The 26491-nt window shown below is 47.2% G+C and overlaps 1 protein-coding gene across 1 annotated transcript in view; it reads right to left on the reverse strand.

Annotated features, from left to right (window-relative positions):
• Window positions 1–26491, reverse strand: part of MARS (methionyl-tRNA synthetase) — a 48740-nt gene that overhangs the window by 17379 nt on the left and 4870 nt on the right. Inside the window, 10 exon segments of the mRNA XM_015421358.1 lie at window positions 2606–2776; window positions 2907–2981; window positions 5161–5362; window positions 6413–6616; window positions 8659–8775; window positions 10447–10556; window positions 13987–14159; window positions 18595–18670; window positions 22117–22251; window positions 25879–25978. Of these exon segments, the coding sequence (XP_015276844.1) occupies window positions 2606–2776; window positions 2907–2981; window positions 5161–5362; window positions 6413–6616; window positions 8659–8775; window positions 10447–10556; window positions 13987–14159; window positions 18595–18670; window positions 22117–22251; window positions 25879–25978 (1363 nt within the window).

Consider the following 26491-nt stretch of genomic DNA (forward strand, 5'->3'; position numbering starts at 1 on the left):
TCTCCCCCACCCCCCCCCCCCCGTATTCCTCTCCTCTTAGCAAATGGGAACAACCATTTGGTGAAATGATATCTGTACTTCCCTCCAGCACTTGTTTAACGGAAGGGAAGAGGGTCTATGTTTTCGGAACAGATTAAAATAAATATATACACCCACCCACCCCCAAATCTGGCAGACAGAGAATCGCACTGTCAAATGCCCCGCTGCATGAAAAGCCAGCATTTTCTGGGGAAGCCGAGAAAGTCACTGTGCAAAGGAACTCCCCAGCGTGAGCCACGTAAACCCCACACTCTCTAACCCCACACTATGTAAACTCGGAAGCCACTTGCGAAAGCATCTCTGCAGGCGTGCTAACAGAAGCCCGGCTGCGTGGAGGAGCGGTGCTCCACTGACCTTTGCTGAGACCAGACTGAAGTCTAGATTCAAGGAATTGGCTGCCTGGCCATCTAGATCAACAGCTTTTCCCAGCCCAGGAACCACAGATGGCTGGAGGGGAACCACTGAACTTCAAGCACATAACAAGTCGTAATGTTGCTGTGATGTCCTCCTTACTGGGGACACTGTTTTTCCTTTTAAAACACTCTATGTTCACATAAACTTGGTAGATTACTGCTGCCACCAGGAATTAAAAATACCCAATCTATTATGGTAGAATGACTCTGTGTCTGGGCACTTCAGAGGACTATGTGGCCCTGAGGAAGGACGACTGTTCTGACTGCTGGGTTAAGTTTAAACAAATAATGGTTTATTTATAAAAGAATAAAATAGGTTTCTGGGTATTTTTGAACTGTTGTTGAAGAAAGGAACTTATAAATATAACTGATAAAGCTTGGCGTCACACACTGTCTCTCGAAACACCAAAACTCAACTCCGACAGCCTTAGCCAGTCAGGCTAAACTCTGCCTCTCTTAGTTACACAGGCTAAACTGTTTGTCTTAGCCACACAGGACAGACTCAAACTGCTTCTTCTGCCATACAGGCTAAACTCAAAAATTCTCCACACTCGTCTCTCCAAAAACACAGAAGCACCTCAGAGACACCCCTCCTCCCACATTCTCTGTCATCAGCCAATCACATCACACTCATCTCCCTCTATCACTCTCCTTACATTACTGCAGTCAAATTAAACATTTAAAGAAACAGACACACTAAAACATGAAATCATTACAGTTGCCATCATAATTTTTGCACCCCCCCCCAAAAAAAAGTCATGGCTATTTTTCCTCTTCTCTCCTTCACTTTTTTTCCTGCTTTTGCTCACACCCTCAGTTTCTCACTTCCTGTCAGTCTTTTATTTATCACTTTCTGATGTCTTCTTTCTTCTTTACTCTCCTGCTCCCTTTCACAGCCCTACCCCCTTCACCATCTGTTTCAGTCACTCTCAGTCTGGGGCAAGGGATGCACTGTATTCTTGGTGCTGGGGGGGGGGCAACAGTGGGAGGGCTTCTAGTGTCCTGGCCCCACTGCTGGACCTCCTGATGGCACCTGGTATTTTTCCCCCAAACAATTTTTATTCTTTTTCAAAAGGAATACAGAATTCAACATTATAATACACAAATATAGGTTGCTTCACTTAGAGAAGAAAAAAAAAAGAATACTATAAGGTTTCTATCTCATAACAACTTACATTCTTTCGGAATACAGAGTGATAAACTTATAACTTGTCAACTGTAAATCATTATTTTATATCTAGCTTTATTGATGCTTTCCCAATTAAAGTTATCAAAGGTTATTTTTTCTATCATGGGGAACCATTTTCCTAAGGGATTATATATTTCGCATTCACACCTGGTATTTTTGGCCACTGTGTGACAGAGAGTGTTGGACTGGATGGGCCATTGGCCTGATCCAGCATTGGCTTCTCTTCTGTTCTTATCTTTTACATATAGCGGGAGTTGTTCAGCTGATCAGATTTCAGGGATCAGATTTCGGGGAATTCAGTATAAACTGAGTGGAAACATTCTGAAGACACTGAGGTCTACAACTTGTTTACTCAGGGGGCGTGAGGAAGGTTCTAGAAAAGACATGATGGAGAAGAGAACTGGCAAGGGGGCAGTGGGAAAGGAGAGCACTGAAGGAAGGTGAGCAAATGCAAATGCTGACATGCGAACACTGATCGTGTAAATGTTTTCTAATCCCCATTGAGCTTAATGGGGAACAGGAGGGCAGGCTCAGAGATATCACAACCTGGTAGATGGCCTGAAAGATCATACAGCACCCTGCTCTGCCTGTGGAAGCTCTGTCTTGCCTTCTCTCTCCCCCCCCTCACCTGAGCCAGCCACCCCCCACCCCCGCCAGTTGTCCAGGATTCTTCATATACTTGTGTGGCATGGATCTGGGAAGCTAAGCAGGGACAGTGCTTGGATGGGAGACTGCCAAGGCAGACTCTGCAGAGGAAGGCCATGGCAAACCACCTCTGCTTCTCACTTGCCTTGAAAAAGCCCCTTTTCGGGGTCACTATAAATCAGCTGTGACCTGCGCTTAACACTTCCTGCTTTCAGGAATTTGTTGATTCTCCTTCCTTCCTTCCTTCCTTCTTCCTTCCTTCCTTCCTTCCTTCCTTCCTTCCTTCCTCCGTGCCTCTCAACTCCCCCTCCCTGCTCACCTTGTCATGGAACCCATCCAACGGGACTGGTGTGCCCCACTTCAGGTCACGCGTAATGCAACGAGGCTTGAGCCCATCGCGGATCCAGGCACGGCTGATGAACTTGGCGTTGGGGGTCCAGTCCCCAGTGGACTGGGACAAGGTCAGCCACTTCTCCAGGCGGTCTTCAAGCTGGTGGGGGGGGGCAGGGAAACCAAAGAGTGAATGAGGTACCAAGTGGCACGGTCCAGAGTTTGCCGCCCCTGGTTAACAATGACAGGTGATCCGTGTTGTTCACACCCTTATTCACACAGAGACTCACCCTGGGCAGGTCCAGGAAGAGGTGCTGGGAGGGCTTCACCACTGGAGTCCTCTGACAGACTTTGCACAGAGGTTTCTGATGGAAGAAGAAGAAGAGTTTGGTTTTATACCCTGCTTTTCACTACCTGAAGGAGTCTCGGAGCAGCTTACAATCGCCTTCCCTTCCTCTCCCCACAACAGACACCCTGTGAGGTAGGCAGGGCTGAGAGAGCTCTGAGAGAACGGTGACTGCCCCAAGGCCACCCAGCTGGCTTCATGCGGAGGGGGGATGGGGAATCAAACATGGTTCTCCAGATTCAAGTCTGCCACTCTTAACCACTACGCCACACTGGAAGGGGACAGAGAAGGAAAGTCCATGGTGCACTCAGCTCAAACCCTGAGGAACGTACATGAAGCACCTCGGAATGTGTGGTGTCACGGTTAGAGTGTCCGACCCAGGTTCAAATCCTCTGCCACGGAAGACTGTTGGGTGAGGCTCTGGGTCAGTCTTGCACTCTCAGGCCTAGCCTACCTCACAGGGTTGTGGTGAGGATAAGCTTGAGGAGAGGAGAACAAGGTAAGCCACTTTGGGTCCCCACTGGGGAGAAATTTGGGGTACAAATAACATAAATAGATGGTGTAAATAATTCCAAGTATTGCAGAAATGCTGAGTAACGTTAGTATGAAAGAGAGGAGGGAGAATGATGTTGTAAGTGCCTCTGGGTCCACATTGGGGAGAAAAGCCAAGGTATAAACGGTTGGGTGTGATGGGTGGCACCCTGGAAGATGGTGAGCTCATGTCTGCATGTGGAAAGTGCCATCATCTCACAGCTGACTTACGGCAACCCTGTAGGGTTTTCAAGGCGAGAGAGAGGTGGGTTTGCCGTGGCCTGCCTCTGCAAAGCAACTCTTGACATCGAACTTCAAAAGTTAGCCAGTTCGGCAAAAAAATAATAATCCTGCTCCCCCTGAACTTTGAAACCCCTCTAATTACCAGCCGACCAGCACCCTATTTATTTGCCCTTCATGCTCCACAAATGCACAGAGCATTTGGCTTGCTAGGTGCAATGCTGCTCCATCTGCAGTCACTTATGGCAGATATAACAGATCCCATATGCTGCAAGACTTTGTGCTTGCAACTTAGAATCCGTTGGCTCGGTTCCCTATATCCTTCTTTATCGTTCCCAGTACGCTGATATACATTCTAATCTTTTAATCTAATTTTACTCAGTTTGCTGAGCCATTCGGACACCTTGATGGTGTACCGTCTTCTTAACAACCTGCTACCTGAAATAACTGAAAAAGTAGCCCTGTTTTTAAGTTTGGTAACCAAGGACCGATTGAAAATTGCTTAACCGTTTATACTCAAATTATCTTTGCTACCTCTATATTTGTGTACTGTCCGTATGGATAACCTGATAGATGCCGATAAAGGCTTTTGCATTTGTATGTACGTGTGTAAAGGGCCATCAGGTCACAGCTGACTTACGGCAACCCTGTAGGGTTTTCAAGGCAAGAGATGAACAGAGGTGGAATTTCCATGGCCTGCCTCTGCGTAGCAACCCTGGAGCTCCTTGGTGGACTCCCATGCAAGCACTAACCAGGTCATAAGAACATAAGAGACGCCAATGTTGGATCAGGCCAAAGGCCCATCCAGTCCAACACTCTGTATCACACAGTGGCCAGAAATACCAGGTGCCATCAGGAGGTCCACCAGTGGGGCCAGGACACTAGAAGCCCTCCCACTGTTGACCCCTCCAAGCACCAAGGTCCAGCCCTGTTTAACCTCTGAGATCTGATGATACTGGGCTAGCCTTGGCCGTGGACATGTAGGTAGTCGCTGTAGGTAGGATGGGGGCCCTCCCATGGATGGCCCAGGCTAGCCCAATCTCATCAGATCTCAGAAGCTAAGCAGGGTCGGCCCTGGTGAGTACTCGGATGGGAGACCACCAAGGAGGTTTCAGGGTTGCTACGCAGAGGCAGGTAACGGCAGACCACCCCTAAACCTCTCTCACCCGGAAAACCCTACAGGGTCACCAGAAGTCGTCTGAGACCAGCACTTTCCATCACCAAGAGAGGGGAGATCTAATGTAATGTGTTTTGGTATAGGTGGAACTGACAGCCCGGGTTTCACTGGTATTCTGGGGGACGTAAGGAATGCAAGATGGAAACAGGAGCCCAGCGGCATCTTAAAGCCTAACAAATTTAGTACACTCTGAAGATGGGAAAGAGAAAAATAGAGACTTAGGTGTCCACGGCTGCAGAGACAGCAGTACCTTCAGTTCAGTGGCATTGATTAATTTCCCACATTTGTCACACTGGTCCCCACGGGCTTCTTCATAGTTGCAGAAAGGGCAGACACCTTCCACAAAGCGGTCAGCCAGGAACCGGTCACAGTGCTCACACTTGAGCTGGTCCACTGTCTCCGTCAGCAGGTAATTGTGCTCCAGCAGCTGCTGGAAGATGCCCTGGGCTATCCTAAGACACGAGAGAGGAGAAGGTTAGGCATTAGCTTTTTGTTGGCGCAGTGGCAGCCAGGGCTGTACCTGTGTTTATTTATGCCTAACACCTTTGTGCCCTGACTTGGGTGGCCCAAGCTAGCCTGATCTTCTCAGATCTCAGAAGCTAAGCAGCACTTGGAAGGGAGACCTCCAAGGAATACCAGGGCCAGGACACAGAGGCAGGCAATAGCAAGCCACCTCTGCGTCCAAGCTCCAATAGGGGTTGCCAGAAGTCACCATGGCTTCCAGGCACACAAGCACACAAAATATCCCCCCCAAAAAAAGAAAGAAAAGAACTTGGCAGACAGTCAGCGTACACTGTGCTGGAAGGAGACTGTGGCTTGCCTTGCACTCCGAGTGCTGCTGAGGAATCCTGGGTCTCCAATAGGTTCTTTCAGGACAGCTGCAGTGTGAGTGGCGTTCGGAGTTTAAAGCAGGCTGAGCGAGCACTCTTGCCCGGAGAGCAGCTAGATTCGAATCTAGCAGCACCTTAGAGACCAGCAAGATTTTCAGGGGCATGAGCTTCCCGAGAGTCAAAGCTCCCTTCATTAGATATGGAGCTTTAGCTCTCAAAAAACTCATACTCCAAAAAACGTGTTGGTCTCTTAAGGCGCTACCGGAGTAAAATCTGACTGCTCTACTGCAGACCAACACGGTTACCCTCTAAATCTGCCGGAAGGAGGTTCTTAGTCATCACAGTCGGTAAGAAGAATGGGTGTGTACAAGCCTGCGCTAAACACAACGCTAATAAGAACTCTACCTTGCCTTGAATGCCCAATTTCTGAAAAAGCTAATCGATTTTTTAAAAATCATAGGGGCTTGAAGAGAGGTGTCCAAAGTTCCTGTGACCACAGAAGGCAAGTCATTCAGTCTTTCCAGCCATCTGTAAAATGGGCACAACCGCCAGCCTTACTGCAGTTCTAAGGTAAGATGACATAAGGACCAGAAAAGCAGGGGAAGGGAGGGAGCATTTCCCCACTTCCTTTCCCCTAGGCTAGCGTGTGCTTCCGACTAGCAGTTTACTCACCTGGTCTGCTGGGGCGTCGTGGTGCGTCCAAAGTAGTCGAAGGAGATGTTGAACCACTGGTAGATCTGGGCATGGACGACGTGGTACTTGTCACAGATCTGCTGGGGGCTCAGCCCCTCCTCCATGGCCTTTGTCTCTGTGGCAGTGCCGTATTCATCGGTGCCGCACAAGTACAGCGTGTTCCAGTTGCGCAGCCGGCTGTACCTGGGAAAGAAATAGCAGTGCTTTAAGCAAACGAGGCAGCGCACCCGTGGCTACCGGCGAGGACTGGAGGTTTCATTTGAGCCACAGAGAGGAACCAACGCACTGATTGCGCTTCGCTTCACAGCTCCTGAGCAAGTAAATCTTAAAGGCCTCTGTAGCTTGGTCACAGAGCGTCTCTGCCACAGAACGGTTGATCAGAGGAGGTCACTGGAATATCTACTCTATTGGGCTTTAGGCAAACATGGAAAGCAGTTCCAGTCAATGGCTTTTCGCCAACCCATCGGACAGCACGGTACTTTATAAGCCACAGGTGAGTCAGGCTCTTGAGATTTTAGCAATAATGAATGTTGTTCAGGTAGGAGATTTGCTCAATGGATGTTTTATCGTATGCCTTGGTAATATTTTACGTTTGAGCCGCCTTCAGGCCACTCACAGTACGTTCTCGGCATCTCCATTTAAAGGATCTCCAGCAGCAAGTGTTGAGGAAGAGACCCCTCCCCCATCTTTCTGAGCCTCTGGGCACCTTTGGGATTCTGGCACGGGATGGTGGACACAACCACAAAATGGCTGCCACAAAAGGCGGGGCCAACGGCAAAGTCTCAGGGAGTGAGGTCACGCGTGACTCGAACGATAACGTCAACATTGCAGGCAGAAGGAATGTTTAACGGGCTGCCTTTTAAAAAGAACATATTCTTTTAAAATATTGTCTAGCATAAAGCTTGTGTTCAGTCATACAGCGAAGATCCCTCTGCTGTGATGGCAGCTGCTGTTGTGGCAACTTAAAAAAAAATCTGCACAGCCAACCAGATCTCCAATGGCAAAAGCCCCACCTGGCTCTGGCCACTTTCTCAAAACACTTGGCAGGCACCAGGATAGGTGTCTGCAGGTACTATGGTGCCTATGGGCACCACATTGGGAACCCTACCAATCAGAGCAAAAAACGGAAGGTCCAGCTCGGAAGCCTGGAAAAAAGACCTCTTCGGCATTAAGAAGCCTGTGATGAGCCAATCCGGCCAGGCGATGGCAGTGCGGCACTACGACTCAAAAAGCAGTCTGGGAAGAACTGACGTCATCTAGCCACGCCGAAAGTGAATGCCGTCCGGAACACACCTGAAGCTTACAGCTGAACAAAATCCCCGTCGGCTGCAAAAGTGTGTGATTTAAAGAATTATATGTTGTCCTCCCTTACCCTATGAAATATTGTTAGTCCCTTGGGAAAACTTGTGTAACTGTAAATCGCTCAGAGCCAGCAGCTCTGCAGGATGAGCGATCAATAAATCGAAAGGTATTATTATTATTAATTAAGAACATAAGAGAAGCCGTGTTGGATCAGGCCAATGGCCCATCCAGTCCAACAGTCTGTGTCACACAGTGGCCAAAACCCAGGTGCCCTCAGGAGGTCCACCAGCAGGGCCAGAACTCCAGAAGCCCTCCCACAGTGGCCCCCCAGGCAACAAGAATAGAGAGCATCACTTCCCCAGACAGAGTGTTCCATCGACACCTTGGTGCTAACAGCCCCTGATGGACCTCTGCTCCATAGGCTTATCCTCTCCCCTCTTGAAGCTGTCTATGTTTCTAGCTGCCACCACTTTCTGTGGCAGTGAATTACATTCAGACTCGTGTAAAACCTAAGTTGCAAAATTCAAGAGAGACTTTTTAATATAAAACAGATCTATCCCCCTTTGCACACACTGGAATTCTGCCAAGTGCAAGTTTTGAATTTTTTTTTTTCTGCTTCCGATTTGCTTGCTAACCTAGGTAGCTGAAAGATCCACTCACAGCCTCCACAATCACAAGTAGAAGGACAGCTCTGGTGGGGTCAGAGCATCCTTAATATTTAACACACTGTGGGACAGAATAAATCCTCTGTTTACCATGACCAACTCAGCTCTTCCCCCCCCGGTCCCCCGCGACTGCTGGATGTACCCTGCCAAGGAGAGACACGGGCAAAACTAAGAAAGCACTGCAGAGCCCAAAACATACTGAACTATGCTCCTGACCTAGCATGCTGTCAACAGGTAAAAGAGACATTAGCACCTTACCTAGCAAAGGTGTCTGCACTGAGGACACAACCAATGATGTTCCCAAGGTGGGGCACGTTGTTCACATAGGGCAGCGCGCTAGTGATCAGCACATTCCTCATGCCTTCCACGGGCACCCTGGGAGAGAAGAGACGTGAACAAACCCGGATCTGTACAGAGGGTGAGTTGTGCTCTGGCATAAAGAGAAACCAGCTGGACTCCAAGGGGACAAAAGGCAACTCCATACAGTACTTTTAAAACAGAAAATACTTTAATTAAGGTGTACTGGAGAGGTAGGTGGGATGCTAGATTAAGGAATATGTGATGGAGCTAAAGGGAAATCTATAAAACAAGCTAGAGGGCTTGTTTTATAGATAGAGAACATAAGAACATAAGAGAAGCCAATGGTGGATCAGATGAACTGTTGCCAGTCATCCGAATGTGAGCCAATCACAGATTTATGGCAGTGCTCTAAAACAATCACACAGGGTGCACTTGGGTATATTTACTGCTTATTGTGAGACCTTGTGTGCGCCACTGCCTAACAGAGGACTCCTAATAACCAGTGTTTGGATGTGGGATCTTCATGGATTATAAAACACCACATCAAAATTATTGGTATTATTAATCCGTATAGTTTCAGTAATGCAGATGGGCTTTCTTCCACGGGCTCTTTGTTGGTCTCTTGCCCAGAATTCCGGAATACTTTTGCTCTTTGGTAGTTAAAAGTTCCAGGCCCCCAACCCTTGAGGCAGCTATGGTGCCCACAACGATATGTGATTAAGACAGGTCAGCATGTGTCGTTTCTGGCAATTACACAAAGTCTGATTTTCCAAAGGCTTTTCTTTTTTGATTGTTAGGTTTTGTGCAAAAACTTTCAAGCATTTTCACAGAAACATCCACAGAACAAAGTCTGAGTCCAGTGGCACCTTTAAGACCAACAAAGTTTCATTCAAGGTTAAGATGCCACTGGACTCAAACTTTGTTCTGTTGCTTCAAACCAACATGGCTACCCACCTGAATCTATCTTAACAGAAACATCCACGTAAAGGATGTGAGTTTCTGCACGACAACTGACAACACAGATTTTGCCCAACCTACCAAACCACCCAAATTTCTTGTATCTAAGCAACTGTATGAAAAATTAAGCTAAAACAAACAAACATGGGGACGCATGAAGATGGGTCTGAGGTCACTGCATTCTCAAAGCATGTCTATATCTTTTTAAATGCCTGAGATTTCCAAAAGTCATTTTGAAAGTACAATTTTGCTTAGCACAGAATATGGACTCTTTTTCAGTAGAGAGTACATCTATGCTACAGCAAAGTGGATGTTGCTTCTTAAGGAACAAAAGGAAATGCGGTAATGAGAAGGCCATTCTACATTCTCATTTTCCTTGCATATGTCTCCCTACAGCTTTGGTTGTTCCCCCCCACTTTTTCTGTCCACGTTTGCTCCCTCTAGTGGTCGATTCAATATTACATTGATATATATGTGGCATATCTCCCTGCTGATTTAAGCTGCAGGTTTTTATGCTGGACATACATTGATGTGACGCTGAATCAACCACTAGAGGAGCAAAACATGTGCATAAAAGCAAAAAAACCCAAAACCCGAAGCTACAGGGATACACAAGTGACAAAAATGTGAATGTGGAAGAGCCCAGAGTAAAATTATGGAGTCAGGAATTGCATTGTACTGTTTGGAACAAAACATTGTAAAAATGGCCTCGTGCAAAATGTAGCTCAGCTCTTGCTTATTTTCAGTGCCCCCATATTGTTTCCACTAAAACATTTGCAAGGTACGTACACGGGCTGCTGCGGCTTCCAAGGCTTGGGAAGGGCAGCTGTCCCTCTGCTCCAGACTTCAGCGACCGCTGCAATTTCCTCCTCAGACAGGCGCTGAAGAGGTTCCTCCTCCTAGAAAGATGGTCAAAAACAGATGTCTAAAACCTACTCCAGACAGAGCTTTTTCCAGATTTTAGGCACTGGACACCCACAAGCCACATGTGTACTCTAGGGTTCTTCATGCTGACCCAGAATGCAGCATGGTCCACCAGGACAGTCATTACTGCTGTCTTCAGGGCATCTCTTTACATTGCAGTGTAGTTTTACATACTGAACCAAGCTCACTGTTGGAGAGGCCATCTGCACCCAAGGGAGAGAAGGCAGCCTTCCTCCTGCATAAAAGGTCTAACTGATGTTAAGTATCTACAAGTGTTCAGGCACAGATTTACCTCTTCATCTATTGTTAGCAATGCCAAAGAAAAGCAGAAACTCTACGCCTGAGTTGCCAGGATAAGACTGTGAACACAAATTAAAGGTTTACAAAAAAAGGTCTCTTCATCCAGAATGCTCTAAGTTTCAAGGCCAGACCACTCCTTCCCCTGTCTTAGTCTAACCTACCTGAGGAGGGGGAACAAAAGCCAAGAGAATACTGGCCCAAGGTCACCCACCACACTTCATGGCAAAGTGGGGTTTTGAATCTGGGCTCTCCCAGGCTGTAGCCCAACACCCTAACCACTACACCACACTGTCTTTCTTCTGAGGAGGCATTACTGCTTCATTATGACCCTGCATACACTTTAACAATACAATCAGTGAGCCAGCCTTTATATAGGATGGGAGTTGGGTTGATGCTGGCCTTTTTCTGCTTGCCAACAACACAGTTTTATTCATCACAAAGCTGTAGTGAGAATGAAGTGGAAGAGGGGAGGACAACATATGCCACCCTGAGCTTTTCTGAGAAACAGCAGGATAAAAATAAAATGTTTCTGTAGCTCCTGGGCACGCTGAGGCTTCACTATGCCCCTTGAGGTGATAAGGCAGGGCCCCTCCCCCCTTTCTCTGTGGCACAGACATATTTACCTCATAAAAAGCTTTTAACTGAAGGGTTCTATTTTTTTTTGTTATAGCCGTGTTATATTCTGTTTTTAGCCTGAGGGTTGTTTGATGAACAGTATTTTAGGCTGATGAATGTTGTTTTATGCTCTAGCTCGTATGGCTTCATTGTATCGTTTTATCTGTGAGCCGCCTCGAGCAGGTCTCTGCAGAGAAGGCATACAAATCTTCAAATAAAGTATAAGCGGCTAAGAGAATGAGCCGCACTTCAGTCGTTGATTCAGATCTCAGCAGAAGACGACACCTATGGCTTTATGCGTTTCGCCTATGGCTTCGTCAGAGGACCTATCATATGCTCAAGGTGAGACTGGACACTTTTGCTACAATGGATCCCTGGACGAAGCCATAGGCGAAACACATCGGGATCAGGAAATAATAATAATAAAAGATTTACTCAACACTTTGATTTCTTCAGTACTCAGAAACCCTGGCTTGGCCTTTTTTTATTTAAAACATTTATATCCCACCTGATCTCCTTAGACTCAAGGTGGCTAGAGTAGCCTCAGTTTGGGGGTGGGGAAGAAGAAACAAGTTTCCTTGACCAGAATGAGTGGTCTAATATCAAACCATTTCACAGTAAAGATGAATGGGAGATTCATATTAAAATGATACGGAGCTCATGCGCACACAGGCCTAGTTTATACAACCACCAGACAAGGTGGGAAACACTGTGCTTGGATTATACCACACTGGAAAGCAGATGGGGGGAAACAACATCCCTCCACATCCACAAAACTCTACATCTATCTGATGTTAGGCGGCCGGTCGGACTCCGGACCAGAAGACCTGGACTGGGCATTGCAGGCCGTGGCTGGTTGGCTTAGACTGAGTCGGCTGAAGCTGAATCCAGCGAAGACGGAGGTCCTGTGCCTAGGTCGAGGCGGTTCAGGGGCGAGGATCCCTCTCCCGACCTTTGGGGGGGCTTCATTGGTCCCAGCGCTGGAGGTTCGGAGTTTGGGAGTGCTCTTGGATCCCTCCCTTACCACAGAGGCCCAAGTAGTGGCCACTGCCAAGTCGGCCTTTTATCATCTTAGGCTGATTAGGCAGTTGGTTCCCTTCCTCAACCATGCCGACCTGACTACAGTGATCCACGCAATGGTCACCTCGAGACCAGACTACTGTAACGCTCTCTACATGGGGCTGCCTTTGTTGCGGTCTCTCTAGACGGGAGCACATCCAGCCTGTGCTAAGGACACTGCACTGGCTGCCGATAGCATACCGAATCCGCTTCAAGGTGTTGGTTCTTACCTTTAAAGCCCTATATGGCCGGGGTCCAACATACCTACGGGACTGCCTTTCCCCGTATTTACCCCAGAGAGCACTACGGTCTGGGTCTCAAAATCGATTGACCCTCCCTGGCCCGAGGGAGGCCAGGCTAGCTGCTACTAGGAATGGGGCCTTCTCGATGGCGGCCCCTACCTGGTGGAACGAGCTCCCGGAGGAGATCAGAGCCCTGCGGTACCTTTCTCAGTTCTGCAGGGCCTGCAAGACGGAGCTCTTCCACCAGGCATTTAATTAGGGGCCACCGCCACTGTAGCACCCGGCCCATAATTTTACCATCAAGCAGCTGCCATGAGAGCCGACGAGCAGAAGAACCTCTAGTACTGTTGGAGATTCACTTGAAAGCATTCCATCTAATTGAATTTTTAACCGCTGCCAGCACTTTGTATTGTACTAATTTTAGTTGTGTTTTAATTATGTATGTTTTATTCTGTATTTATGTTACCTGGAAGCCACCCTCAGCCTGCGTTGTGGAGAGGGCGGGGTACAAATTTGATAAATAAATAATAAATACTTCCTGCATATATAACCTCCTCCTTAATCTGCTAATTTTGTATATGTGCTAAAAAAAATTTTAAAGAGGGGGGGGAAGCATTCAATTGTGCAGCACGCACCCGAGGTGGGGCAGTCTGACATCCATATTACAACCAGTGTTCCCTTTAAGCTGAGTTAGTGTGAGCTAGCTCACAGTTTTTCAGCCTCCAGCTCACAGATTTTTGTCTTTGCTCAGAAAGGATGACTCCAGGGCCAACTAATTTATGCAGTAGCTAAATCGCTCACTCACAAATTTCATGCCAGTAGCTCACAGAGTATTTTTTTTTTAAAGGGGGGGGGAAGCATTCAATTGTGCAGCACGCACCTGAGGTGGGGCAGTCTGACATCCGTATTACAACCAGTGTTCCCTTTAAGCTGAGTTAGTGTGAGCTAGCTCACAGTTTTTCAGCCTCCAGCTCACAGATTTTTGTCTTTGCTCAGAAAGGATGACTCCAGGGCCAACTAATTTATGCAGTAGCTAAATCGCTCACTCACAAATTTCATGCCAGTAGCTCACAGAGTAGAATTTTTGCTCACAAGACTCCACAGCTTAGAGGGAACATTGATTACAACCTCCACTTGTTGCTTGTATAAACCAGGCCGTGGGCCTCACAGAGAAAGGGGGAAACAATACCTTCGGCTCATCTGTAGCAGGCTTCTCAAAGGCCAGGGAGGGACCAGACTGCTTCTGCAGGTGGGCCTTCAGCTCCTGTACTCCTTTGCGTGTCCACACAGTTTCGACAGTCTTCTTGCAGTGCTCCTTCAGGCTCATGTTCTGGAACCAGTTCCTCAGGACTTTCAGGTCATCTTCAAAATTCAAAGAGACCACAACCCAGTCCCCAAGGGGAAAAAACACACACCATGGTACAGATGCTTGAGGGCTCTTCCAAACAAACAGACAAACAAACCCCGTCTTCAGATGACACACATGTAGCTGCCTTAGTCCTTTGTTCTTTCAGTATTGCCCACTCTGACTGGCAGTGGCTACTGGGGGTCTCAGGTAGACGTCTTTCACGCCACTTGCTCATTTTAACTGGATATGCCAGGGACTGAACCTGGAACCTTCCGCATGCGAGACACAAGCTCTGCCATCAAGCCACAGCTCCACTGCTTTGGTGAATGGCCGATTCAGTTCATGGGCAAGAACCAAGGAACCCACCACAGTCAAGGCATGCTAGTCTCCCCTGCCACTGCCCCAGAACCAGCTGCCTAGCAGAAGGCTACTCTCGGTAAGGCAAAGTATCACACAGAATCACCCAGGGAGGTTTCCGGACTGTGTTCTAGGGAATCCCTGGAAACTTATCAGTGAGAACATGACTAATGACATTGAGCTTCCCCACTTCTCCTATGCTCAAGGAAGAATTAGGTCACCCTGTCATTCAAGTGAGGGTGAATCACCCAGGCTGAATAGGCCTAATCAGTCACCCACATCAGCCACTGATACACCCCAGAACTTGCTTCAGAATCCTCTTCGGAGCCAGTTTGGTGTAGTGGTTAAGTGTGCGGACTCTAATCTGGGAGAACCAGGTTTGATTCCCCACTCCTCCACTTGCACCTGCTGATGTGACCTTGGGTCAGTCACAAGCTCTGGCACAGCTGTTCTTGAAAAAGAGCAGTTTGTGTCAGAGTTCTCTCAGCCCCACCCACCTCACAGGGTGTCTGTTGTGGGGAGGGGAAGGGAAAGGAGTTTGTAAGCTGCTCTGAGACTCCAAGTAAAGGGTGGGGTATAAATCCAATCTCTTCTTCTTCTTCTCTAAAGAGGCAGGGATTCCAAGGCAGATACACAAAGAATCCTCAGGAGACAGCTAGATGCTAAAGGATTCGCCCCCAAGGAATGATATTGGCCTGCAACAGTAAATTTCCAGTCACCCCTACGCCTTCTATACTGGGCATAAGAAAGAAGGGGGGATTGGATTTATAACCCACCCTTTAATACCCGAAGGAGTCTCAGAGCGGCTTACAATCTCCTTTCCCTTCCCCTCCCCGCAACAGACACCCTGTGAGGTAGGTGGGGCTGAGAGAGCTCTCTTGAGAACTGCCCTTGGGAGAACAGCTCTGAAAGAACCTATGGCTGGCCCAAGGTCACACCCGCACACGCATGTGGAGGAGTGGGGAGTCAAACCCGGTTCTCCCAGATTAGAGTCCGCACTCTTAGCCACTACACCCAACTGGCTCTCAAGTCGGCAGCCACAAAAGAAAGACTTACTTACTCTATGGTGTACCTTTCTTGTAGAGATGCAAGGCAGATTACAGTATCAGAAATCAATGCAATAAAGATGGGCATAATACACAGAACCGGCTTCCCCAGTGTATGAACTGTGAGTTAACACGCTGGGGCCCTCCAGTCTTCTTTGGATGGAACAGCCTCCGCAGTTAGCTGAGCAGAGTGGCAGATTCCAACCAAGGAGTGGGGATGTGAGAGGCTGCCCCAGCAGAGGCTGCTTCGAATCTGGCATCATCCGCTGAGCAGGCCCGTAGCTACGGTGGGGCTTTTGGGGGCGCCACACCCTTTCTTAAAGACACAGCCCCACAAGAATTTCTCCTGCAAATGCTTTCTTCAATCATTTAAAAACATTTTTTTAAAGATGTGTGCTCCTTTAAGCAGAGTGGGGTGCTGTAGTTGACTAATCCCTGCACTGAGCAAGGGGGTTGGAGTAGGTGACCTCTATGATCCCTTCTGTGTGTCCTTTGAGAGAGTTTTTCTGCCTGTGTTAGCTTTCTTGACTAACGAAGTCATCACCCCCACCTGCCAGCTTGTTCTCAGAACTGTTGCTTAGGCAGGCAGAAGTGATTAACTTGCAGTGGCTGAGAACGGTCATCTAAAGTGGTTGACAGCTTGCAATTTAGAGATCTGTCCTGGTAACAGCTTTCTATTGGCTAAATGGTTTCCCGTCCCTGCACTGAGAACGTCAGCCCCACCAGAAAAAAAAACTGCTCAACAAGCCACAAAATCCTGGCTACGGACCTGCCGCTGAAGCTGAATGGCGGGAGAGTCAGGAGTGCACAGTTAAATTATGGAACTCACTGCCACAGGATGTGGTGATGGATCCTGACGGTTCTAATTTGATACTACTGTCACTGAAAAGAAACCCTTCCCTTCTTTTGGATCCCGGAGGATTTTTTGGCCATCTTTTGGGCATAGAACAGGGGTCACTGGGGGTTCCGGGGGGGAGGTAGTCGTGAATTTCCTGCATCGTGCAGGGGGTTGGACTAGATGACCCTGGAGGTCACTTCTATGATTCTGTGACTTGGGAGGCTTTAAAAGGGCAGTGGACAACATCATGGCGGACAGGGCTATCAATCGCTACTAGTCATAATGGGCATCTACTCCCTCCGGTACCAGACAAAGTGTGCTTCTGTAGTGAGATGAGAGGCGAGGTGGGACAGGACATGACTTGACAGCTATGATGACGGAAAGAGGTCCAGGCATCTTCATGGCTAGGAAGGGGGAAAGATGCCCTTTGGCAGAACAGGGCATCCTTTCCAGCTAGGAGAGAGAACAGGCCAGCCCTTTTGATGTGTAAACACCTCCTTACTGGAGGGTGCAGGTTTGGCGGGCTGGAGACCCAAGGCTTCGCACCCAGATTGGCTGAAGACCCCAGGGCACATGTGGGCGCGGAGTCTGAAAAGGTGAGTTGTTCCTTTGTCGGGAGCTTCCTTCTGGGTTTTCCTTCTTGGCTGGCAACTCTGGGGAGCATGTTTTTGCCATGAAGGATGACAAGAGGGGAACAACGCGAAGGAGGGATGCAGATGCACCGGGACATCCTGCATCTACCCAGATCAGATGCAACACAGATTGCGAGCAGTGTTCCCTCTAAGCTGAGTTAGTGTGAGCTAGCTCACAGTTTTTTAGCCTCCGGCTCACACATTTTTGTCTTGGCTCAGGAAAGAGGGCTCCAGAGCAAACTAATTTATGCAGGAGCCAAAGTGTTCGCTCACAACTTTAGTGCCAGTAGCTCACAAAGTAGAATTTTTGCTCACACGACTCCACAGCTTAGAGGGAACATTGATTGCGAGTACTTCAGTGAGAGAGCCTGTCTTCTTGTTTATTTTCCTTAATGCACCTAGATCCTGGCTTTTGCAGTACCCCAAGTTTGTGCCTTGTAGAAATAAAGTCTTATTAGACACCAGAGAGTCTCCACAAGTCCTTACCGCCTGTCTCCTTGGCATGCTAGCGAACAACCCAATTACAAGGCTGGCTTCAGGCAACCATGTTAGAGAGAAGGGGGCTGGATTTTACCCAGAGTGGTGGGAGTCACTGGAGGGGGGGGGGACAAAACAGTGCCAGAGTCTGCACAAAAACCGCGACAGTCTCTTTAAATCTGTTGCCGGGAAGCACAGTGGGAGGATGCTGCTGCAGCCATCCGGCTTGAGGCCTTCCTGGGGGCAGCTGTGTGAACGGTGTGAACAGAACTACTTGACAAGCCTTTGGTCTGATCCAGCATGGTTCATTTTATGTTCTGACCTAAGCCTGTTGTCAATTGGTAGATAAAAGTTGTTGTTTTGTCTTCTTAAAGGGGATTCCCACACACCAAAAAACTACACTCGTGTAACTTGTATGGCCCAGGCTAGCCTGGTCGCATCTGATCTCAGAAGCTAAACGTGGTGGGCCACTGTCAGTACTTGAGATGATCCTGACCTGGATGGCCCAGGCCAGCCCGATCCCATCCGATCTTGGAAGCTAAGCAGGGTCAGCCTTGGCTAGTATGAGGAAGGATGACCTAGAAGGAATACCAGGGACATGACGCAGAGGCAGGCAAAGGGAATCCACCTCTGAAACGTCTCTTGCTTTAAAAACAAGTCCAGCGCACCACCTAGTGGTGCATAGCTAAAAAAAAGCTTAAACTCCAGTCTGCCAGACAATCTTAGGATCTCCAGGCTATAATGCACACATTGCCATACGATAATAATAATAATAATAAGTACTTGAAAACAAGTCCAGCTCACCACCTAGTGGTGCATAACGCTAAAAAAGCTTAAACTCCAGTCTGCCAGACAATCTTAGGATCTCCAGGCTATAATGCACACATTGCCATACGATAATAATTCTAATAATAATAATAAGAAGAAGTACTTGAACGCAAGACCACCAAGGACGACTGGTGTTGCTACGCAGAGAAAGGCAATGGGAAACCACCTCTGCTCACCTCTTGCTTCGAAAACCCTATGGTCCTGGGGTCGCCAGGAGTCCGTTCCAACTTGACAGCACACAATACAATGTGACTTGGACAGCAGCTCTCACCTGGCAATACGGTTCCATCCTGTAACAGAGGGAAGAGGGCTCCCCAGAAGACAATGTCAACTGTTGACTCGGCATCCTGGATTTAAAAGATCAAAGGCAATTGATTCCCACCTATCTGCACAGGAGAGACACCCTGAATAGGTATTGTACAGTTTCAGTGCACTTCCAAAAGGAAGGGTTTCTTTTCAGTGACAGCAGTATCAAATTAAACTCAATATTAAAATACGAGAAAGCTCGATAGCAGTAACTGTTTCGGTTCAATGACGTCTTGCTGCAAATGTATTGTAACAATATGGCTTGGATACCAAGGGAAAGGGGCAAAGCGATGCTAGCAACCCTTCAAAACTCCCTTCATGTTGCTTTGGGGGGGGGTCCCTCGTCCCCCAGGAGAAGCACGGGGGGCATTTCTGACCACAGCAGGAAGGGGAGGTGTCATGCTTCTATACATGGAATTCAGACAGGATCTGACTCTGTGTTTTTAACAGATAGCCTGTTTGCCGGAAGTTACTTAGAAATACTATAATTATAGAGACAGAAAGAATCAGTGCAGCCTTCTGCCATAAAACATCCTGTACTCAAACTGTATTTTCTGGGAATCCACTGCCGAATGCACAACATTCAGCATCCAAAGAACCGTTTTGTCAGCAAGGAAGTTTCTAGTCCTTAACTTTGCAAAGATAAGTGCACTTTCTGGGGGAGGGAGAGAGTCGCACAATCTAGGCGCAGCCACCAAGAAGAGTCCCGTCTGTGGCCCCAGGCTAACCAACCTTCTGAAAAAGGAGGTTGCCTGTAGTGAAGCAATAACCCTCCAGGAGAGTGGAGGCTTACTCTGACCCCTAAGCCATGTAGGACTTTGTAGGAGCACTGTAAATCGTGCCTGGAAACAAACTGGGAGCTAACGTAACTGGTACAAAATTGGTGTTATGCGGTCATTGCGGTAAGTACCTGTTAAGCTCTCTGAAGCAGATCAGGTTCTCTAATCATCTTCAAAGAGAGCCCCACATACTTGCATCTTACAATAGCCTTATCCGGGTGTTAACAAAGGCATATTATACCAGTTTTAACTGAGGCCAGGAGCAACATCAGGGGAGGGCCTCGGCCTCTATACCCCGTTGTTGGCCCTCCACAGTGACTAGTCGGCCACTATGTGAGATAGAATGTGGACCTTTCAAGATGGCGCCGAGGTTGCAGCACTGATTAACAGCGCTCCGCACATTATTTCTTATTTACTCCCAATTTTGCTTCTTATGTCTTTGTAATTTACCACCGTTAGTTATTGCTGAGCATATTATCTGGGCTGGCTGCCCCTGAACGTTTGAATTCTAATCTCACTCCTACAGGCACCGAGTTTTACTGTTGAGATAAGCCTGGGAAGTGTTTTACGAGAAACAGCAGCTAGAACGGGGAAAAACATTTGAATAGAGTTTCTCAGACACCCTAGCCTTTTCTTTTTTTTCTCTGCTTCAACTGCCTCAATCGCAACTGCGAATTTTTTTTAACGATATAACAGCTTGTAAGAATACAACAACAATACAACAGCTACAACAGCTATTTGACTTTAAAGAAACATACCCCTGTAGCTTACTCTCAAGTAGGATGGACTTAACAAAAGGAAGCAAGAGAGCTCGAGATATAGAAGATATAACTACTCTTCCAGCAAGTCAACAGAAGAAGATAAAGGATTACTTCGTAACCAAGGAGACCAGGGAAACCCTAGTTTTTAATATTCCTACATCAAACAGATATGCTCCTCTTGATCAAGCTGTTACTCTGGAGTATACCTCGGACACTCCTCCCGACTCAGCTACTACTTCAGAGTGTAATGCGGATGCCCAAGTGATACAACAAGTATCTATGAAAGCAGGGCTGCCTGACAACTTAGGGAATGACTTATGTATGTTAACTGCGGAGGCAGTCAAATGTATATTTGAGGCGTTACGTGGAATAAGAAGCAACCTTGAAGGGATTACTAAAGTGATAGCTAAATTAATGAGTCCAGCAATATTTCCAAATGCAGCTGGCAATGCAGTTGATGTTTTGCACACAGGCACCACCCTGCCAACAAAAGTCCGCATGGTCAAAGCAATGGTATTCCCAGTAGTCATGTATGGCTGTGAGAGTTGGACTATAAGGAAGGCCGAGCGCCGAAGAATAGATTCTTTTGAACTATGGTGCTGGAGAAGACTCTTGAGAGTCCCTTGGACTGCAAGAAGATCAAATCAGTCAATCCTAAAAGAAATCAACCCTGACTGTTCCCTGGAAGGCCAGATAATGAAACTGAAGCTCAAATACTTTGGCCACCAAATGAGAAGGGAGCACTCACTGGAGAAGACCCTGATGCTTGGAAAGATTGAAGGTCAAAGAAGACGGGGACGGCAAAGGATGAGATGGTTAGACAGTGTCATAGATGCAACGAACATGAAGTTGAGGACGACGGAAGACCGGAAGGCCTGGCGGGAGCTGGTCCATGGGGTTGCGAAGAGTCGGACTCGACTGTGCAACTGAACAACAAAACCACTCTAAAAGATGACAGCACAGGACAAAAGCTATCTAGTAGCAAGAGACTTTACAACTTGACTTTACAAGCTCACAAGGTCTGTATTACAGTGACCCACTACAAGGGTATGATGCCTAATTGGAAGTCTGTAAAACAGGCTGCTTTTCATCTGAGATCCCTTTTTCCAGAGTATATTGCTGCAGTTGACTTAACCTCATTAGAAGTACTACCTAGTTCATACTATGCACAGAGATTACTACTGATCTTCAAGACCCCCAAAATGCCTACACTGATTCTGAAACATAGGAGCTATTTGTCGTCAAAAGGAATTCTACCAACTAGGGTTTTTGTTAATACCACCATCACTCCCTTACTTCCTAAAGAAAAGCATACAAGATCTACAGTGACTGACAAAAGGGCTTATGTCCATAAGTCACCATCTCCAAGTGTTGACATGCACTTTAAAAGTAACTCAACTGGAACACCTATGGACATTGATAACAACAGAGGCTGCTCTTATTTGGAAAATTCAATTGAAGGGGACTTAATTAAATCCTTTCCAAAAATGCCTGAAGTGGAACAAACAGACATTATATCAAGATTGGATTGGCTAAAAACCGAACTTTGGAAAGCTAAAGAAAATGAGACATCTCAAAGACTGCCCTTTGGCACAGAAATTGATAACGTGAGATAGAATGCTGGACTACATGAACCACTGGTCTGATGCAGAACTGAGAACTGGTCTCATGTTCTTATCTGTGATCCTGGCTAGGACAACTTTCCCAGGACAGCAACTTAAACATATACAGGGCATCTGGCTGTGTTCTTCCCCCTTACTCAACCTGGATTAGAGTCATGCAAAACTAGATACAGTAGAAAGTCCAGCCTAGGTTTGATAAGACAGCTAAAGTCAATTTTGCCAAAGAGTACTAAGACCTCAGAGTCAAAGTTATTGGACATACCTCGTAACACCACCAAGCTCTGGGTAGTAGTGCCCATCCTGCCACAAAGAGGACTTGACTTACCCCATTAAGGTAAGGAGTGTTCTTCTTGGTAAGCGTCTGATCAATGTAGTTTAGTGGCTGCCGGACGATCCCCAAAACGTCTTCTCCTTTCTTTCCTTGCACCACATGGTGATACAAGGCAACAGACACAGCAGGCTAAGAGGGAAGACCAAAGATCTTGTCATTTTGCCTCTCCCTTGGCTTCCCTTGTTCGAATCCAGGTTGTGATCGCTTAGGAATGGAAATTGGTATCCACATTTAATGTGAGAAGACTAGTATGTATGAGATGCACTGGAGCTCTACTCATAAAAACAGCCAGTTCCCAACATGACCACACTCTCGTGCAGTGTTCTTCAACCTTTCCATCACCCAAAAGCTGCATCACATGACAGGAAGAAAGGGAGCCAGAGTTACGACCCCAACAGTGTCAAGGCCAGGACCGTAAGCAGAGATCAAGAGAACCAAGGACAGGAAGCACAAACCACGCACCAGAAGGCCTACAGTAGAGGCAGGGGTCATTTTGTAGAAAAAGCCAGAAGGCCTACAGTAGAGGAGAAACAAGCCCAGGAGGCCATGCTCTCCATCATTCAGGGACCTCACTTCACCATCTGCCTGCTCCTCTCAGCATGCGTGCAAAGAAAAGCAGGAGGCGTGGCACCCTTGCTCTCCATGCACGCGTACTAGCAGCAGCCCCCTGCAAAAAGCAGCAGAAAGAGCACAACCCAGCAGGCTGGGCTCTGCAACTTAAGAGTCCCGATTCACAAGCTGAAGACCACTGCTCTAGTGTAGCCCATAATATGCAAGTTGGGGGGAGGGGCTACAAAGATAAGGCTGCACAGACAGAAGCAAGCTCAGCCCCGTAGCCAGAAATTTTGGGTTGATGGGGCAGCAGCTGTCGTAGGGTGTAACTCACATTCGACGGGGCGGTGCCCCACCATAGCTATGGGCCTGAGCAAGCTTAATTTGCAGAACGCTGGGTTCATCAACGTTAGAGAGTGGGTCTACAGTCCCCAACCCCAAAGGCATCCTCAAGTGCATCCGGTTTCCCCCTTTCACGGCACGCCGTACATGGAGATAAATTGTGCTCACCAGTAAGATGCACACAGACCAGTCATTATTATGATGGGCCTCATGCCAGTCACGTAACAGCAAAAACTAAGCAAGGCTGTGCACAATAAAAGATGTGGAGAGTAGCAGAAGCTAATAAATACAATACTGTAATATATATATATAAGGAGGAAAACCAGCAGTAGGAATTGGTGTTAATATTTTCTTCTAAGGTTTCTTCGGTTTATGACTGGTTGCCCATTTACATAAACTGCAGATTCTTCTGAGGGATGTCCTTCTGGTGTGTATATCCTGGTTGTATTGAAAATTATACCTGCGATAACTTGTAATAGTCTTAGCTGAAGAAGAATTTTGAAACGAAGTTATTAATATCCGGAACCTTCGTATCAACTCATCGGACTATTTACCTGCTCGATCTACTTATGCTTCTTAGCATCTATGTATTAGTCTTGTGCTTGTTGTATTTGATGGCTTTGTTATTCATGATTTAATATTCTCATTCATATCCTTATATATACTACAATATTGTATTCGTTAGCTTCTGCTACTCTCAGCACCTTCTGTTGCACACAGCTTTGCTTATTTTTTTATTTTTTTGCTGTGTGATTGCTTACTGTTTAGTCACATAACAGCCGCATCCTCTTTGTTAAATTTGCGTCATGAAGAAATTGGACAAGGGGGATCCAATAGATATTGTTTACCTTGACTTCCTCATCAAAGGCTCCTAAGTAAGCTCAAAAATCATGGGATAAAAGGACAAGTCCGCATTTGATCCTTTTATGGATCAAAAACTGGCTAATTAATAGAAAACAGAGAGTGAGTATAAATGGGCAGTTCTCTCAGTGGAGGGTGGTAAGCAGTGGGGTACTGCAGGGATCAGTACTTGGTCCACTGCTTTTTAACTTGTTCATTAATGATTTGGAGTTGGGAGTAAGCAGTGAAGTGGCTAAATTTGCAGATGATACAAAGTTGTTCAGGGTGGTGAAAACCAGTGAGGATTGTGAGGCACTCCAAAGGGATCTGTCAAGGATGGGCGAGTGGGCGTCAACATGGCAAATGGGGTTCAATGTGGCCAAGTGCAAGGTGATGCACATTGGAGCCAAAAATCCTAAATATAAATACACGTTGATGGGGTCTGAACTGGCAGACACTGATCAAGAGAGAGATCTTGGAGTTGTAGTAGATAACTCACTGAAAATGTCGAGACAGTGTGTGACTGCAATAAAGAAGGCCAATGCTATGCTGGGGATTATTAGGAAGGGTACTGAAAACAGATCAGCCAATATCATAATGCCGCTATATAAATCAATGGTGCGACCTCATTTGGAATACTGTGTGCAATTCTGGTCACCATACCTTAAAAAGGATATTATAGCTTTGGAAAAAGTGCAGAAAAGGGCAACTCGAATGATAAAAGGGTTGGAACACTTTCCCTATGAGGAAAGGTTAAAGCGCTTAGGGCTCTTTAGCTTGGAGAAACGACGACTGAGGGGTGACATGATTGAGGTTTATAAGATTATGCATGGGAAAGAGCAGGTAGAGAAAGAGGTACTTTTCTCCCTTTCTCACAATACAAGAACCCGTGGGCACTCCATGAAATTGCTGAGCGGTCGGGTTAGAACAGATAAAAGGAAGTACTTCTTCACCCAAAGAGTGATTAACACATGGAATTCACTGCCACAGGAAGTGGTGGGTGCTACAAGCATGGACGGCTTCAAAAGGGAATTAGATAAGCATATGGAGCAGAGGTCCATCAGTGGCTATTAGCCACAAGGTATAGCTAGGGGCTCTGGGGCAAGTGATGCTCTGTCTTCTTGGTGCTTGGGGGGGGGGTCAACAGTGGGAGGGCTTCTAATGTCCTGGCCCCACTGCTGGACCTCCTGATGGCACTGGTATTTCTGGCCACTGTGTGATACAGAGTGTTGGACTGGATGGGCCATTGGCCTGATCCAACATTGGCATCTCTTATGTTCTTAACCCAAGGCAGGACCCTTGCGCAGATGAAGAGGTGCAGTGTGCCAAGAGAGGCCTGCCTCAGGACAAGGTTCATGGACTCTGAGACACAGTAAGAGAACACGCATCTTGTTCCAGACACTAGACGTGACTAGGTGGAGGGGGGAGAGTTAACCACCAGCCCAACGGCATCCTCAAGCAAAGGTGCCAGTGAAAGGCTGCCCGTTTCCATAGGGAAAGTGCTGCACTGGGGAAACCTGTATAGCAGGGGCAGGAAAAAAACCTCCCCTTTGGATACCATGCACACACCTCCCCCTGGGACCCTGGAATATATAGTGAGGGACATCTGGGCACTATGGTAAGTGGAAGCACAGCCTCACCCAAGGGAATCTGTGAATGTGCCATGCAACTATTAAGTAGAGAAGATGCCTTTGCATCATCCCTGAAAAATGCCATCTTTCCTGCCCACATGCCCTGACGTGGACAATCCAGGCTAGCCCAATCTGGGCAGATTGTGGAAGCTAAGCAGGGTCGGCCCTGGTTACTATTTGGATGGGAGACCATCAAGGAAGTCCAAGGTCTGGACACAGAGGCAGACAACAGCAAACCACCTCTGAATGTCTCTTGCCTTGAAAACCCTAAAAGGTTGCCATAAGTCTGCTCTGACTTGACGGCACTTTCCACCACCATCACCTCCCCTTGTATGCCCCCCCCATGAACACATGGATGAACACTACCACCCCCTAATGCCAGCTTACCCACCTGCAGCTCAGTTGCTTCCCACTCCAACAACTGAATGGAAAAATTTCTCTGTGCCTGGGTAAAATTGCTTGCTTCTTTTCCGGACGAAAAGAAGAAGTACCTTGAAGACAGAAGCAGAGGAAGACACTGAGCACCACAGGGCATAGATGTACACTTTTGAATTCATCTCAGGGCTGGCACGCTTTTTTCGGAAGATACATATGCCTCAGCTGGTTGCAACCCTGGACTGGAGGTTTCAGATGCATTGGCAAACCTATTGTTTCACAAAAGTTTCGTTTTTGAGGGCTCTCGCACGAAAGTGCAGAGACAGGTAAAACAGGTGAAACTCTGTTGGGTAAACTGAACCTGTGATGTTTTATCCCATATGTTATTGTTTCATGAAGGTGCAGAGACAGGTAAAACTGTTGAAACTCTGTGTCAGGTCCCACAGCAATCAACGTAAACACTTATAGGAAGGATCACTTTATTGAAGCCATGAGTCACTCTTAAAACTGTATTGTTAGCCACCTTGTGCCAGTACGAAATATACGTTTTCCCAGTGAACTAATATAAACGTATGTCTGTCTGCAGCTTGCCTTGAAGGGAAAAAAAGAAAACCACCGCTCTTCAGGAC

This window comes from Gekko japonicus, unplaced genomic scaffold (assembly GCF_001447785.1).
Source record: "Gekko japonicus isolate JY-2015 unplaced genomic scaffold, Gekko_japonicus_V1.1 scaffold599, whole genome shotgun sequence".
NCBI classification, from domain to species: Eukaryota; Metazoa; Chordata; class Lepidosauria; order Squamata; family Gekkonidae; genus Gekko; species Gekko japonicus.